Source organism: Candoia aspera, chromosome 6, assembly GCF_035149785.1.
Source record: "Candoia aspera isolate rCanAsp1 chromosome 6, rCanAsp1.hap2, whole genome shotgun sequence".
NCBI lineage: Eukaryota > Metazoa > Chordata > Lepidosauria > Squamata > Boidae > Candoia > Candoia aspera.
The window spans coordinates 29,689,421-29,704,691 of NC_086158.1; the positions used below are offsets into that span (position 1 = coordinate 29,689,421).

The following is a 15,271-nucleotide window of genomic DNA, read 5'->3' on the forward strand; positions in this document are numbered from 1 at the left end:
GGGCTTTATTGAGTTTTCTGAGTGCTTGTTGAAATAAAGCTATACATGAACAGATCTGTAGCTTTGATATGTTTTTGTTTTCTTCACTATTGAAGTCTCATTCTTGATTTTGGGCTAAATCCAATATTAGAGGAGAAGACTCACTTTTTTTCTTCTTCTGTTTTTCTTCATGAACTCCAAATTGGCTCTGGAGGTAACCCCAACCATCAGAAGCAATTTGTGAGATGCCCAAGGATGGAATGAAAGTGCCATTCTTTAGACTTTTCCTTTCTGTAGTTTTGTGGTATTAATACTACTTTGTTATTTCAAAAGTATGAATTACAATGTCAACAGGCTCAGGAAAATGCTATATGCTTGGATGCTTTAGAGAAAACTGACAGTGGAAATGTAGAAGCTTCAAAAAGTAAGTTCAGGAATACTGTTCAATGCTGTTCATATTTTGACCTGTATGCTATCCAGGATAGGGTAGAATTAAAAGCTATTTTGAATGTATTGCTTAACATGAACTTTTATACTTTCCTGTTCCTTTTATTTCTGCAAAAGCCTAATACAGAAGGTTACTCTGACATGGGAAACAGAGATATATAGTTTATATTAGCTTCTAATATAGAAGTTAAAATAAAATCCCTATATTTCCTGTTTTCCTATTTATTAAGTATTTTATATTTGGATATAAATATAGTTTATATTAGCAACCTTCTACCCCTGAATAAAAGTTTCATTGTATTAGACCTCCTACAATCATTTCACAAAATCACATTAGGATTTAGTATATTTCAGAAATACTAAAATTATGTAAATTCTTTTCAGTGCTTTCATTTTGTCCTTAATATCTAAATATCATGTACATTTTACTTTATTAATATTTTTCCTAATAAAATATTTTAGCTATTGGAAGACTTTTCAGATACTTTGCATAGTGAATGTGTCATGCTTTTATCAGTTAAATGGAAGTGAGATTTGCCAGCTCAATTGATTGAAGAAAATTATCATTTTTCCAATTCAAAATTAGAAAATTCACATTGGTTACAATAATGGTAGTACATTATGTATTGCTTGTGTGCTTTTCTGAGACAGCTGATTGACTATTGTGGTAAATATGATACTGCTGCAAGTGGGCTTTATAGTCTGAATTAGCATGGCTCTTAATATCTTAATTCATTTAATGTATACCACGTCAGTTTTAAAACAATAGTACTGACTGCAGGTTTTTTAGCATACAGGTAGTCCTCGACTTACAACCATTCGTTTGGCGACCGTTCAGAGTTACGACAGCACTGGAAAAAGTGACTTTCAGCCAGTCCTCGCGCTTATCACATTTGAAGCATCCCGGGGTCATGTAATTGCTATTTGTGACCTTCCCAGCCGGCTTCCAACAAGCAAATTCAGTGTGGAACTGTGTGAGTCACTTAACAACCACATGGTTCACTTAACAGTCGCCACAGAAATATCATGAAATTGGGTGCAGTCACTTGATGTATAACTTAATGACCGCCACTTAATGATGAACTTTCCAGTCCCTATTGTGGTCATAAGTCAAGGGCTACCTGTATAAGTTTCAACATCTTAACAGTATGGACAGTGTTAATAGTTGTTAAATAACAAGTATTGTTCAATTTTGTGTCTCTCTCAGCTGCATTAGAAGATGAACTGGAAGATGATGGTTTGTTTGAAGCAGAATTTAGACAGTACAAAAGAACGTATTATATGACAAAGATGGGTATAGAAGTTGTTTCAGAGTAAGTGCAGGCACTAAAATATTGTACACTTTTGCTGTGAAAAACGTGCTATAATATCCCAAGTGAATTGATGGACACAGTTGCTTAATTATTTTTAAATGCATAGCTACTTATTCCTGTCCATCATTTGTGTGTTTGTGGCTTTTTTTTTAGTGACTTTCTGGCTGACCAGTCAAAATGTTATGTCCAGGCAATACAGTGGATTTTGCACTATTACTACCATGGTGTTCAATCATGGAGCTGGTAAGCTAATTATTACAGAAGAAATTACAGATTAGTTTGTGTATTTTAGGCTGTTTTTTACATTAAAACACACTAGAAAGCCATCCACTTCTATCTCTTTCTCAACCTGTATCTCACTCTCAGAATAATGTTACTCGAGTAACATGTTATTTCAGATGTCTTCTTCCTACCTTTAGCTTTTTGGTTGAATAAGCTCAGGATACTGGTTTTCATACATCTATGCACTTTAAAGAACTGAAATAATACATTACTTCCCTCTAGGTACTACCCTTACCATTATGCACCTTATCTCTCAGATATTTGCAAAGTCAGTGAACTGAAGATTCATTTAGATTTAGGAAAACCATTTCTGCCATTTGAACAACTTCTTGCAGTACTGCCTGCAGCTAGCAAGGATTTGTTACCAAAATGTTACCAGGTAGGTTACAATGTTTTTATAAGACATGTCTTTGTATTATGATGTACAAGGAGAATTTTAATTCCCTCACTTTACAGTCAGGTGAAAAAGTAAGTATACCCTACTGAAAGTTTTGACTTTTTTGACATATTTTAACATGCAGATGCTTGATTTTCATTTCAACAATATTGATAGATAAAGGCAATACAATATAACAAATATCATGCACCATTTACGTTTTGTATTTCATTGTATAATTTAATTAAACATAAATATAAATTTCACATGTGTAAAAAGTAAGTATACCCTTGGGTCTAGTTCCTGGTATTGTCCTTTGGTAGAAACAACCTCAAGTAGACATTTCTTGTAACAGTCTACCACTTTCTGATGTTGACTGGGAGGAAATTTTTCCCACTCCTCCATGCAGAATTTTTTCAGCTGGGTGATATTTGAGGGGCTTCTTGCATGCACAGCCCATTTTAAATTACCCCACAGCATCTCAATGGGATTTAGATCCAAGCTTTGACTTGGCCTTTCAAAAAGAAAAGCCATTTCTTTTTTTTCAACCATTCCTTGTGGATTTACTGGAATGTTTAAGGTCATTGTCATATTGCAAGGTGCACTCTTAGTTGAGCTTCATTCTTCTGACAGATGGTCTCACATTATCCTCAAGTACCCTCCAGTACAGTGAAGGTATTATGATGGTGACCTGCCCTGATGCAGCAAAGCAGACCCCAACCTTAACATTTCCACTGTTTTACAGTTGGTATTAGGTTCTTCTGGTGAAATGCTGTATTTGGTTTTCTCGAAACGTCTCTTCTGGTACTATGGCTAAATAATTCTGTTTTTGCATTGTTTGTCCAGATCACATTGTTCCAGAAGTCCTGGTCTTTGCCTAGGTATGAGCAAACTTTAGTCCTGTCCTGTTGTTCTTTCTGGACAGCTAAGGTTTCCTCCTTGCACACCTCCCACGTAGATGTAATTGGTGCAGCTTCTTTCTAATGGTAGACTAACGTGCTTTGACATCAAAAGTGGCAAGAGCTACCTGTAGGTCAAGTGATGAAATTCTTGGGTTCTTAGAGTTTTGTTTCAACGTCTTGCATTCTGCTCTTGGGCTGAATTTGCTGGGACAGTCTGGCCTGGGCAAGTTTGCAGTTGTTTGAAATCTTCTCATTTGTAGATTGGACTGGTTAATGGTGAATGGTTAATGTCCAATTGTTTGGCAATCTTTTTAAATCCCCTCCCAGGTTCAGAGGCATCTATAACCTCCTTTCTGAAGACCTCAGAGAGCTCTTTCGATTTAGGCATGGAGATACCACACACTTCAGCAACAAAGGGGAAATCAAACTAAATGTCTGAGGTTTAAATAAGACAGATTCCTCCCAGATTGTCTCTAATGATGTTCTATTCATTTGCACCTGATCTAATTCATTTGCACCAATTAATTTTAGGTATTTGAGGTTGTGATAAATGTAGGGGTGCGCTCACTTTTTCCACGTGCAAAATTTGCATTTAGGTTTATATAAATTATATGATGGACTACAAAATGTAAATGGTGCATGATATTTGCTATATTATATCCCCTTTATCTATTAATATTGTTGAAATAAAAATCAAATATCTATATGTTGAAATATACTGAGAAAGTCAAAAATTTCAATGACATATATTTATTCACGTGATTATATATAAGGTATATTAGTTCAGTACTGTTAATACTTAATTGATCCATGTTTTGATTTGTTTGGCATTTCTGCCATATACATTTAATTTTTTTATGTTAGATGTCCTGTTTAATATTATGTTTAAATAATTTGAATTGTCCTTTCCTATCTCTTAGCATTTAATGACTAGTGAGGAGTCTCCCATTATTGAATATTATCCAACAGAATTTAAAACTGATTTAAATGGAAAGCAGCAAGAATGGGAAGCTGTGGTTTTAATCCCATTTATCGATGAGGTGAGAACTTTATTATTTATCACTTATTTGATCAGTGTTAAAACATAATAGAAACATACATCCTCTTGTCGCCACACCTCTCCTCTTTTCCTCACTAATGCCATTACCACATGCCTGTTCAGTACCAATTTAACTCAGCAGATCTTAAATTTGAATAAGTTATTTCATACAAAAATAGGCAATCTGTACCAGAATGTAATGATTGCCTATCCCAACAGACTCAGTCTCACCAGCAGTTTCTGAATAAAACTGATTTATTGAAAGAATAGTATGCATATACGAAGAAAGCTGAGAATAGGCAAAAGCGCGCCAAATACAAACTAAAAACCCTTGCCTCTAACCCGATCCCGCCCCTTACCCCAGCATCACAACCACCCCCTCCCAAGTGTTGGTAAACGTCACACATCGGCCTGGGAAAGCAACCTTGAATACATGTCATAACCCAAACACACATTCCTTCAGAGCAGCACAGAGATAACAGCCTGGTAAGGCTGGAATTTCCCACCCCGCGGATGATAGACACGGATCAGAAACATGACATGCGAAACATTACGATGTATGCAAACCATTGGAACGATGAACATGACATACCGCCCCCCTTAAAGAAACTAAGCAAAATTAAGGAGCAGGCTTATCAGGATAAGCAGCATGGAAATGGGTAACCAGAATAGGGGAGTGAACATCATGGGCAGCAACCCACTCAGGATGAGGGAAATGCTTCCAGCGAACAAGGTATTGTAAAACAGAACGACATCGTCGGGAATCAAGGATTTCTCTGACTTCAAAGTGTTGTTGACCATCAATCATGATAGGTGCAGGAGGGGAAGGTTGTGGATGCCAGCGGGTTGATTCGTTGAAAGGCTTAAGTAGGCTGCAATGAAACACAGGGTGCAAACGTTTAAGATTTTTAGGCAAATCTAATTTAAAAGTAACAGGATTAATTTGAGCAACGATAGAAAAAGGACCAATAAATTTAGGTGCTAACTTTTTGGAAGGCTGTGTGGATTTGATGAATTTGGTGGAAAGATAGACTTTATCACCAACTCGAAAAGATGGTAGGGAGGACCGCTTAGAATCGGCATGACGTTTATAAGTGGCTTGGGCATCTGTAAGTGCTTGCTGTATTTTCGGCCAGGAGTCACCCAGATGTGCTGCCCAATCAGCAGGTGAATAGGGAGGGGATGTTGGTTGAGGCAGCTCCGGGATCGGAACAAAGTCACGGCCAAAAACTGTATGGAAAGGCACTTGGCCAGTGCTTTGATGAACGGCATTGTTGTACGCAACTTCTGCAAAAGGTAGAAGGTCAACCCAATTATCTTGTTGATAATTAACAAAAGCACGCAAATACTGTTCAAGTGTAGAATTAACTGCTTCCGTATTTCCGTCAGTCTCCGAATGCGACGCCGTAGACAATGCCTGTTTAGTGCCCAGTAATTTCATAAATTCCCTTCAAAATTGGGACGTGAACTGTGTGCCCCTGTCAGTCACCAAACGGGGTATCCGTGAATTTTGTACACATGTACAATGAAGAGGCGGGCCAGCTGCTGCGCAGATGGGATGGAGGTACACGGGATGAAATGGGCTTGCTTAGAGAAAAAATATTTTACCACCCAAATTACAGTTTTTCTCTGGCTAGGAGGTAAATCAACGATGAAGTCCATAGAAATTTCCTCCCAGGGGCGGGAGGGATTAGCCACAGGTTGCAACAAGCCCTGGGGCTTCCCCACTTTTCATTTAGAAGCAGCACATACTGGGCAGGAACTAATATAGTCTTTAATGTTGCGCCTAAGCGTTGGCCACCAAAAGTGGCGTCTAACCAAATGAAGGGTCTTCAAAAACCCAAAATGCCCAGCCAATTTGTCATCATGGGATCATGAGAGGATGGTTTTGCGTAAAGACTCAGGCACATAGAGACGATCATGTTTCCATGCAAAACCCTGTTTAAAAGTAACATCGTTAAGGTTTGCTTTCAACCAAGTGTCAGATTTCAGTTCGGAAAGAAACTTTTGTTGCAAGTCTGAGGGAACAGGCAAGCGCTTTGTGCGAGGTGAAATTGAAGCATCTGTTTGCTGCGCACGAGTTTGGCTGCGAGTCACAGCTACCAGACTCATTTGGGGCTCTGTCCAGAGAGTTCCCACTATGTCAGGCACAGCAGTGGCATCCTGAGGCTGGCGCGATAGTGCATCAGCCAGAAAGTTTTTTTTTCCTGGAATAAATTTTAGTTTAAAGTCAAAACGACTAAAGAACTGAGCCCATCTAATTTGCTTTGGGTTGAGTTTGCGAGACGCAGTCAGTGCTTCAAGGTTTTTATGATCAGTCCAAACCTCGAAAGGGTGGGCAGCCCCCTCCAATAAGTGACGCCAGCTTTCTAAAGCAGTTTTAACAGCAAAAGCCTCTTTTTCCCAAACGTGCCACCTCCTTTCCGTCTCTGAGAATTTACGGGAGAGGTAGGCACATGGTTTTAACTGTCCGAACTTGTCCTTTTGTAATAATAGAGCTCCAATAGAGAAATCAGAAGCGTCCACCTGCACTACAAATGGTTTGTCAGGATCAGGATGCTGTAGAATAGGTTCGGACGTAAACAGTTGTTTAAGGGATTCAAAAGCCATTTGGCATGCGGGTGTCCATTTTAGTAGTGCTCCCGGATTTTTCGCCCTCCATGTATCCCCCAAACCTTTTGTTTTGAGTAACTCAGGGGTAGCACTATTTCCACGAACCCCTGGATGAACGGCCGGTAGAAATTCGCGAATCCCAGGAGACTTTGTAGCTGCCTACACGTGCGTGGCGGCTCCCATGCCAAAATGGCTTCAATTTTAGCAGGATCCATTTCAATCCCTTTATCTGAAATTCTATAGCCCAAATAATCAATTTGTGATTTATGAAATGCACATTTAGACAGTTTAGCATACAATTCCGCATTTCTCAGTTTGCTCAGTACTTGTCTGACTAGGTTAACATGCTCTTCCATAGTTTCAGTATATATTAACACATCATCCAAATACACCAACACCCCTTTAAATAGGTGGTCATGCAAGACCTCATTGATCAGTTGCATAAAAACTCCTCGCGCCCCCGCCAATCCAAATGGTAGTACTTTATATTGAAAAGCACCCAAAGGACAGTTAAAAGCAGTTTTCCATTCATCCCCCTCCCGTATGCGAATACGGAAATACGCCTCCCTCAAGTCCAACTTAGAGAATATTTTTCCCTTTGCCAGATGTGTTAGCATATCTTTTATTAGGGGCAAAGGATATTTATTTAATATTGATACTGCATTGAGCCCATGGAAATCTGTACACAGTCTCAAAGTGCCATCTTTCTTTGGTCAAAACAGTACAGGTGCGCCCACCGGACAGCTGGCTGGTTCAATAAAACCTCTAGCTAGATTTTTATCAATGAACTCTCGTAGTGTTGCCAGCTCCTTCTGGGTCATAGAATAAATTTTGGGACTAGGCAATTTCACATTAGGGACAAATTCTATGGCACAGTCCGTTTTGCGATGAGGCGGCAGCTGGTCCGCCTCCTTTTCCCCAAACACATCTGCAAAGTCCTGGTATTGCTCCGGCAGCCCTTCCAGCGGCTTGAGGACCTGCAGAGAAGTTGTTGCTGCCCGTCCCGCCTCGCTGTCGTCTAGTTGGTCCTTATTAGGGGCTTTATAAAATCCATCTGCGAACATCACCGTTCTGTGCACCCAGTTTATAAGGGGATTTTGCCGTACAAACCAGGGCATCCCTAAGATGACCAAAGGTCCCCCTACCGGTGCCACAATAAACGGTAATTTTTCCCAATGGCTGCCCATTTGCAATGCAACCATCCCTGTAGAGTGGGTAACTGGTTTCCCCCCTGCCGTGGTCCCATCCAACTGGGTAAAGATCATCGGCCGCTTTAAAGGAAACGTGGGTAACTCCAACGCAGTTACCACGTCAGGGTGCATTAAGGACCGTGAACACCCCAAATCGATCATGGCCCACAATTCTACAGTTCTGGTGCTGGACCCCAACTTCACTTTAACGGTCAGGGTAGGGAAATTCCCACTCACCGAAACATGGTCGCGCCCATCTTCTTCTTCTTCCACCTGCCCCACGGCGCCCTTCAAAGCAGGTGGCTGGCGTTTTCCGCCGGCTCCTCGATCTCCAGTCCCCTCTCTTCTCCAAAGAAAGGGATGCCTTCAAGCTCCGACTCAGCCAGTGCGGCTTTCATCTTCCTTGGTAGGGATGGCGACTTCCCGGCCGGTTTCGCTGGGCGATCCTCAGTTCTTAGTCTTGGGCATGCCCCCGCTCGGTGTCCTTCCTTCCCGCAGCGCAGACATTGCCCCTTGGCAAAGCGACGTTCCCTCTCCTCCTCCCACGAACGCTGGCTGGGTCGTCCTGAAGAGATTGGGGCGCGGGTGCTTTTGATTGTTTTGCCTTGTTTTACTGCCTTGCGATGCGCGAAGGTTTCCAGAGCGTTTTCAGCACTGCCTGCTAGTTGAATCCACCCATACAAAGTCTTTGGGTCATCACGCCCCAGAGCCCACCGAAGAACCTCAGTTTCCAACCCATCTTTAAACATCTCCACTAGGGTAGACTGGGACCAATCCTCAACTTTTCCAGCCAGTGCTTTGAACTCTAACGCATAATCTGCCACTGAAAGTGACCCTTGGGCCAGATTCTTCAGAGCCCGTTTCGCTCTTTCTTGTGCCAAAGGGTCTTCAAAGTGTTGTTTTAGTGCCCACAGGAACTCCTCGAAGTCTTCTAACTCTGGGGCCTCTGCTTGGCACAGCTGGATGTACCAATCCGCCGCCCTCCCCTTTAGCTTATTTGCAATGGCATTGATTTTCCCCCTTTCGGAGTGAAAGCTCTGCTCCCAGTCCTCCATATAGCTATTAGCATTGGTAAGGAAGAAAGACAGCTTCGTAGGGTCGCCATCAAACTTCACCGAAAAAGGGGGTGGGGGTCTCGCCGCCTCCAGAGGTTCGGATTTTTCAGTAAAGTCTAGGGTTCTCCTCCCTTTTGCTGACTGTCGGAACAGGGCTCTACTTCTTCTCTGCGGAGATGGGGGTGGTGACTCAGGGTTGGCACTCTGGTCCCTAGCGTCTCTTCGTCTTCCCTCAGCAGACCCCGACTTTCTATGGCTTTCCTTTAGCATAACCGCTAAGGATTCCAGTTTCTCCTCTAAAGCCCTCATACGCGCGGGGGTGACCGATTCTTCGGGCGCACCGGTTACCACTACCACTGTGGGTGACAACGGAGGTCCTGGTTTCCGGACCTCTTCTGCCTCCCCTACAGCGGAGTCCTCATCCCCAGTTCTATAGTTGGCCCCTGAAGTGACTGTCGTTTCCGACGTTACCAGCTGCTCGCCAGTTTGTAGACCCAGCTGTTCTCGGCGCGCCGCCCTCTCTGCACGGAAGCTCCGGGCCACCTTCGCTGCCGTGGTGTCCGGCTCCTCTTCAATCCACTCAGCTTCTCGTAGTAAAGACATCGCTAGCGCTCCCCATCACAGGTAACCTGGTTAGGGGCTAGCGGTTTAAGTTTTTGATGATTCTCAGCTTTATGTAATGATTGCCTATCCCAACAGACTCAGTCTCACCAGCAGTTTCTGAATAAAACTAATTTATTGAAAGAATAGTATGCATACACGAAGAAAGCTGAGAATAGGCAAAAGCGCGCCAAATACAAACTAAAAACCCTTGCCTCTAACCCGATCCCGCCCCTTACCCCAGCATCACAACCACCCCCTCCCAAGTGTTGGTAAACGTCACACATCGGCCTGGGAAAGCAACCTTGAATACATGTCATAACCCAAACACACATTCCTTCAGAGCAGCACAGAGATAACAGCCTGGTAAGGCTGGAATTTCCCACCCCGCGGATGATAGACACGGATCAGAAACGTGACATGCGAAACGTTACGATGTATGCAAACCATTGGAACGATGAACATGACACAGAATGAATCTCATTTCTACCAAAAGAGACAGACAATGACTAATTTAATACTCATCTATTTCAGTGGGACAAGTTAACATAAGTTTAAAATAGCATATTTAGTAGACACATTGCACATGGACTTGCATTAAACTGATTTCTGAGGAAACTTGGCTCTGATTCAGTCCAGTATTTTTAACATGTTTTTACAAGATGCTAGAAGAATATGAATACTACGTGACTACAAAATGCTGTCTTTTATTTAGAAACAATTATTAGAAGCAATGGAGCCATGCAACAAATTATTGAAAGCAGAAGAAAAGCAAAGAAATAGACACAGTGAATGCCTAATGTACTTATATGATAGAGATAAAGAATTCCAGTATCTATCACCATGGCCAGAGAAGTTCTCTTCCATAGAAAAGTGTCGTACGAGGTAAGTCTGTAGGACTTACTTATAAATGCAAAGGAAATGTTAAAAGTGGAGGGAGAAATGCACTACCTTGAACTTCTGAAGGAAAGACAGAATATTAATCTAACAAATTAAATAAATGAATCCACTGCTCTTTTCTTACATTGACCCCTTTTCATTAAGTTTGTGGGAAATGTTATTGGAAAAGCCATTTGATTTCAAAAATGTATGGCTGTGTAGGAAAGCTCTTGGCTTCAGCATTATTGTTTTGCATAGTTGTGTTCAAAGTTGTTTTGATTAGTTAAGTGCTCCCCAAAAATCAGTGTCTTCATGATCTTCCTTTAATGCTGACTAGTGGTTTGTCTGAAGTTTAATTTCTTTTTTTTTCCTTTTTTTTGTGTAGGTGTAAAGCTGTGTCTTTGGATGCTTGGCATGTGGATATAGCCGATAATAAAATAACTGAATTAGATACAGAGAGGTTATATTTCTGTGGCTTTCCTACTCTAAAACATATTAATCACAAGGTAAAATGCAAAGTTTCTTCATTTAGTAGTTTATTTTTAATGTGAGAAGCCTAATGTTTGACAGAAATTTGATTTATTTACTGGAAGATTATTTTTACCCCAATTGATTGTATTTGTGAATGGGAGGGAGAGTTATGAATAGCAGAAGGTCTTGAATTATAAATTATTACGAAGGGCTACTAACACTGTTGCAAAAAGGATATGCTTCTCAAGATTAGTTGTGACTTTGGAAGGCCACTTGCCTGGTAATATGTACCCGTTTTCTAAGGTCTAACAGAGCTTCCCTCTCTTTTCTCCTGACCTGTCCGTTTCTGTTTCCTCTCACTTCCTCTCCATACAAATTTGCTTTTTCTTTTCTCTCCAGCATAACTACCTTTTCTCACAAGCCGATTTTCCCTTTTTTGTTGTTTCTGCTGAAAAGAGGGAAGAGAATGTGTGTGAGTGTACTACTATGTTTCTGAGTGTGAGAGTGAAACAGATGGATATATGGGGCTCATTTGGCTCCCATACTTACTGGCAGCTTGAATTAGACATAATTGCATTTTAATTTATTTAATCCTGGCCCTTATTATTTATTGACTAATTGACTGAAGTGTAGTTTCTGGTACATGTATACATATACATCAAAGCATTCACACATACATGTTTTTGTGTAGTCTGTATGTGTATATATGTGTGTGGTGTATACACACACACACACACAGACACATATACAAATATAGGTGTATATATGAACATGTCGCATGCTTTATTTATTTATTTATTCATTTATTTAATTTAATTTATATGAGTGCCCAACTCACACCCACTGACTCCGGGTGGCTTACACTATTAAAATCCGCAATATAAAAATACCATACTTATGAAGCAGAGGAATTTCCAGGAGTTGGGATCCCTAGCATTACTACGGTATTTCCCAGGGTATTGTTTTTGTCCCTTTATATATCTTTTTCTCTCTCTCTATTCTTCCCAATTTGAGGAGAGTTGTCTTCTTTCTGGGTAAATACTGTCTTCCTTGCCCTATCCTAGTTCGGTCTGAGAAAAAATGGCGTGCAAGTATTTCAGCAAAACAGTCATGGAGAAAATATGTTGCTGGAAATTACAGTTGCAGAAGATTCAGAGGAGTTGGTAAGTATCCAGCTTTCTCAAATTTGCTTTGTAGAAATAATACACTGTGTAGTTTGGATTTCAGTGTGCAGCCTTGATTACCTGAGAGTTTTATATGTTACCTCTAATGTACCACAGAAACCATACACTTAGTCAACCAGTTTGAAAACGTAGTAATTAAACCCCATCTAAGAGCCTGATATGATAATTGAAGTTGTCTGAGAGTTTATTGAGATTACTCACTAATGAAGGTTTACTTCAACTAAATTCAGAGGAACACAAATACCATTACATGATTTATCCATAGTTCTATGGTATGTGAAGTAAGTTCTGAGGTTAACGGACATAGTATTGAATTTGAGTCAACTGTGTATAACATTGGGGACTGAAACCTTCGTTTTGGAAATGGTATGGTGATAATATTGTGGGCAACATTTGGGAAGAAAGTTTGTGAATATAAGAATCTGACTGGAGGCTATATGGAGTGTAGAATGCAGATAATTAGAGACACTTCTCTTGAGTACTGATTTCCATGACTGTTGATTTGTTTAGAATTGAGGTTGTCTTAGGTACTAGTCTTACTGGATTTGCTTGTTTGGAAGAGACATTAGATAGTGTTTCCCCTGCATATGCTGGTGATTACTTGGAGGGGTACAATAACATGCTTTTTTAATGCTTATTCTGAATGGTGAGCATTGATTACCTTTCTGTAGGAAATGTATCTTGTTACCAGGAAAAGTCCACACTTTCACCTGCAGTTCTGGTTTGCTGACCTAAATCTATATTTGATCTGGAAAAGAAACAGGCAGAGGCTATGTTCACCTTGACAGACCTAGGAATAAGTCTATTTCCTAGCTTCACAAAGGGGAAAATGGCCATAAAACCTAGCCAACACATCTGTAGATCTGAAGATGTTGGTGCTATCATTTCTACATCTAAAATCTGATGTGTTTGCCTATTTATCTGCATAATATTTTCATGAGTGTCTAATGTTGTGGCAGTCTTCCTAGGAATGTTTAAAATAAGGCGTATTACCAAAGTTTCACTTACAAATATAAAGCTTATAAAAATGGAACATATATCACATATGTTTTAAAAGAATCATTTATTTATGAATTAATATTCATAAACATTATGAATGTTTATGAATAAACAGAATCCAAATAGAACAAAATTTAGTTTTAATTACTAGGTACAGGTAGTCCTCACTTAACAACCACAATTGGGACCGGCAACTGTTGCTAAGCAACGTGGTTGTTAACTGAGACATCACATGACTGCACTGGACTTACGACACCACTTTTGCTGCAGTTGTTAAGCAAGCCATCATGTGACCACAACTTGAGATTTTATTGCTGGCTTCTTTATTGACTGCTTGTTGGAAGCCAGCTGTGAAATGCACAAATGGTGATCACGTGACTATGGGCTGCTGCAATGGTTTAAGTGCGAGGACAGGTCATAAAATTACTTTTTCAGCACCATCATAACTTCAAGCGATCGCTAAACAGGCAGTTGTTATGCAAGACTACCTGTAGTCATTTAAAAAAAAAATAGGGTTACGTAGCCTGATATGCAGATGTTGGGATGGGTTCCTTTTGCTGCACTAAACAATTATTTTTCTCCCATAGAGTATAGAAAAAGTAGCCAGTTTGGTGCTTGGGAAATCAATTTTTGTTAACTGGCCACACCTTGAAGAAGCCAGAGCTGTTGCTGTATCTGATGGTGAAACTAAGTAAGAGACTAATTTGGAAGAATTATTATTTACTTGTTTCTATATATGTATCTTTTAAGGCAAAACTTCAGAAGGTATAGTGCTAGAGGAAGAGTTTATAAGATTTTTTTAAAAAAGCTATGTTAAAACAAACAGTAAGACACTCCAAACACATCTTTCCATTTTCAACTTGTGTTGTATTGCTAGCAAATTAATTTCTAATTCAGTTTCACCTAATATTCTAAGGACATTGACAAATAATATACAGTATGTAGTTGAGGGTTGAACTGTTGGGTTCATGATGTTCTCTGAACTTGGATTGCTTTCCTGCAGACATTTCATTAGCACACTAGGTAACATCATCAGTGCATGGGAAAGTGCCCTTTGCTGGTTGCTTACATTTACTAGTTTGTTCTTGTCTTGTTGGGATGTGGTTTCTTACATAATAGTTCATCGATTAGGATATTGTTTCTTCCCTGATTGTTTATCTAGGGCTGTTTCCTGCTTATCTGGGTGTTGGTTACAAAGGAGGATGTGCTCTGAGCTGTTTGTTTCCATTCTTGACTTCTGATTATGTTTTTTTTAAATGGTATATACATAAGGTTTCTCTCTATGTGTCTGTTAATAGTTGATTTTTCAGCATGCCGAGCTTCCAGGAATTCCCTAGCTATCTTGGATTTGACTTGATCTAAAATGTCAACAGTTTCCCAGTTAAAATTGTGTTTGAATTTATCTAAGCGTTGAGAGATTAAGGAACTTATATCATGTTTTCTGACTGCCAGTTGATGTTAAGGATGCATTCTACCAGTCTTCTACCTGTTTGTCCTACATAGTCGCTGTATCAGTCTTTACAACATACGTTGTAGATCAGGGATCCCCAACCCCCAGGCCACAGACCAGTACCGGTCCGTGGCCTGTTAGGAACTGGGCCACACAGCAGGAGGTGAGCGGTGGGCGAGTGAGTGAATTTATAGCCTGAGTATTTACAGCCGCTCCCCATCACTCGCATTACTGCCTGAGCTCCGCCCCCTGTCAGAGAAAGCAAGCCTGTTGGCTGCTACCTCCAAGCGGCACGAAGAAAAAAGAATAAAAGATCGGGAAAAAGAGGAACCGCTTGAATCATCCTGAAATCATCCCCGCCCCCTCTGCCAGTCTGTGGAAAAATTGTCTTCCACAAAACCGGTCCCTGGTGCCAGAAAGGTTGGGAACCGCTGTTGTAGATGACTCCTGTTTTTTCTTCTTTGATTACTGGGCCTTTGAGTTTGCTTAAGA

At 40.4% G+C, this 15,271-nt stretch overlaps 1 protein-coding gene across 4 annotated transcripts in view; it reads left to right on the plus strand.

Annotated features, from left to right (window-relative positions):
- XRN1 (5'-3' exoribonuclease 1) overlaps window positions 1-15,271 on the plus strand; it is a 64,091-nt gene that overhangs the window by 11,630 nt on the left and 37,190 nt on the right. For all 4 annotated transcript variants that reach the window (XM_063306648.1, XM_063306647.1, XM_063306645.1 and 1 more), the window contains exons 11-19: window positions 334-403; window positions 1,634-1,739; window positions 1,893-1,982; window positions 2,244-2,400; window positions 4,220-4,339; window positions 10,512-10,681; window positions 11,061-11,181; window positions 12,211-12,309; window positions 13,917-14,020. In XM_063306648.1, the coding sequence (XP_063162718.1) occupies window positions 334-403; window positions 1,634-1,739; window positions 1,893-1,982; window positions 2,244-2,400; window positions 4,220-4,339; window positions 10,512-10,681; window positions 11,061-11,181; window positions 12,211-12,309; window positions 13,917-14,020 (1,037 nt within the window). The remainder of the gene's footprint in view (window positions 1-333; window positions 404-1,633; window positions 1,740-1,892; window positions 1,983-2,243; window positions 2,401-4,219; window positions 4,340-10,511; window positions 10,682-11,060; window positions 11,182-12,210; window positions 12,310-13,916; window positions 14,021-15,271) is intronic.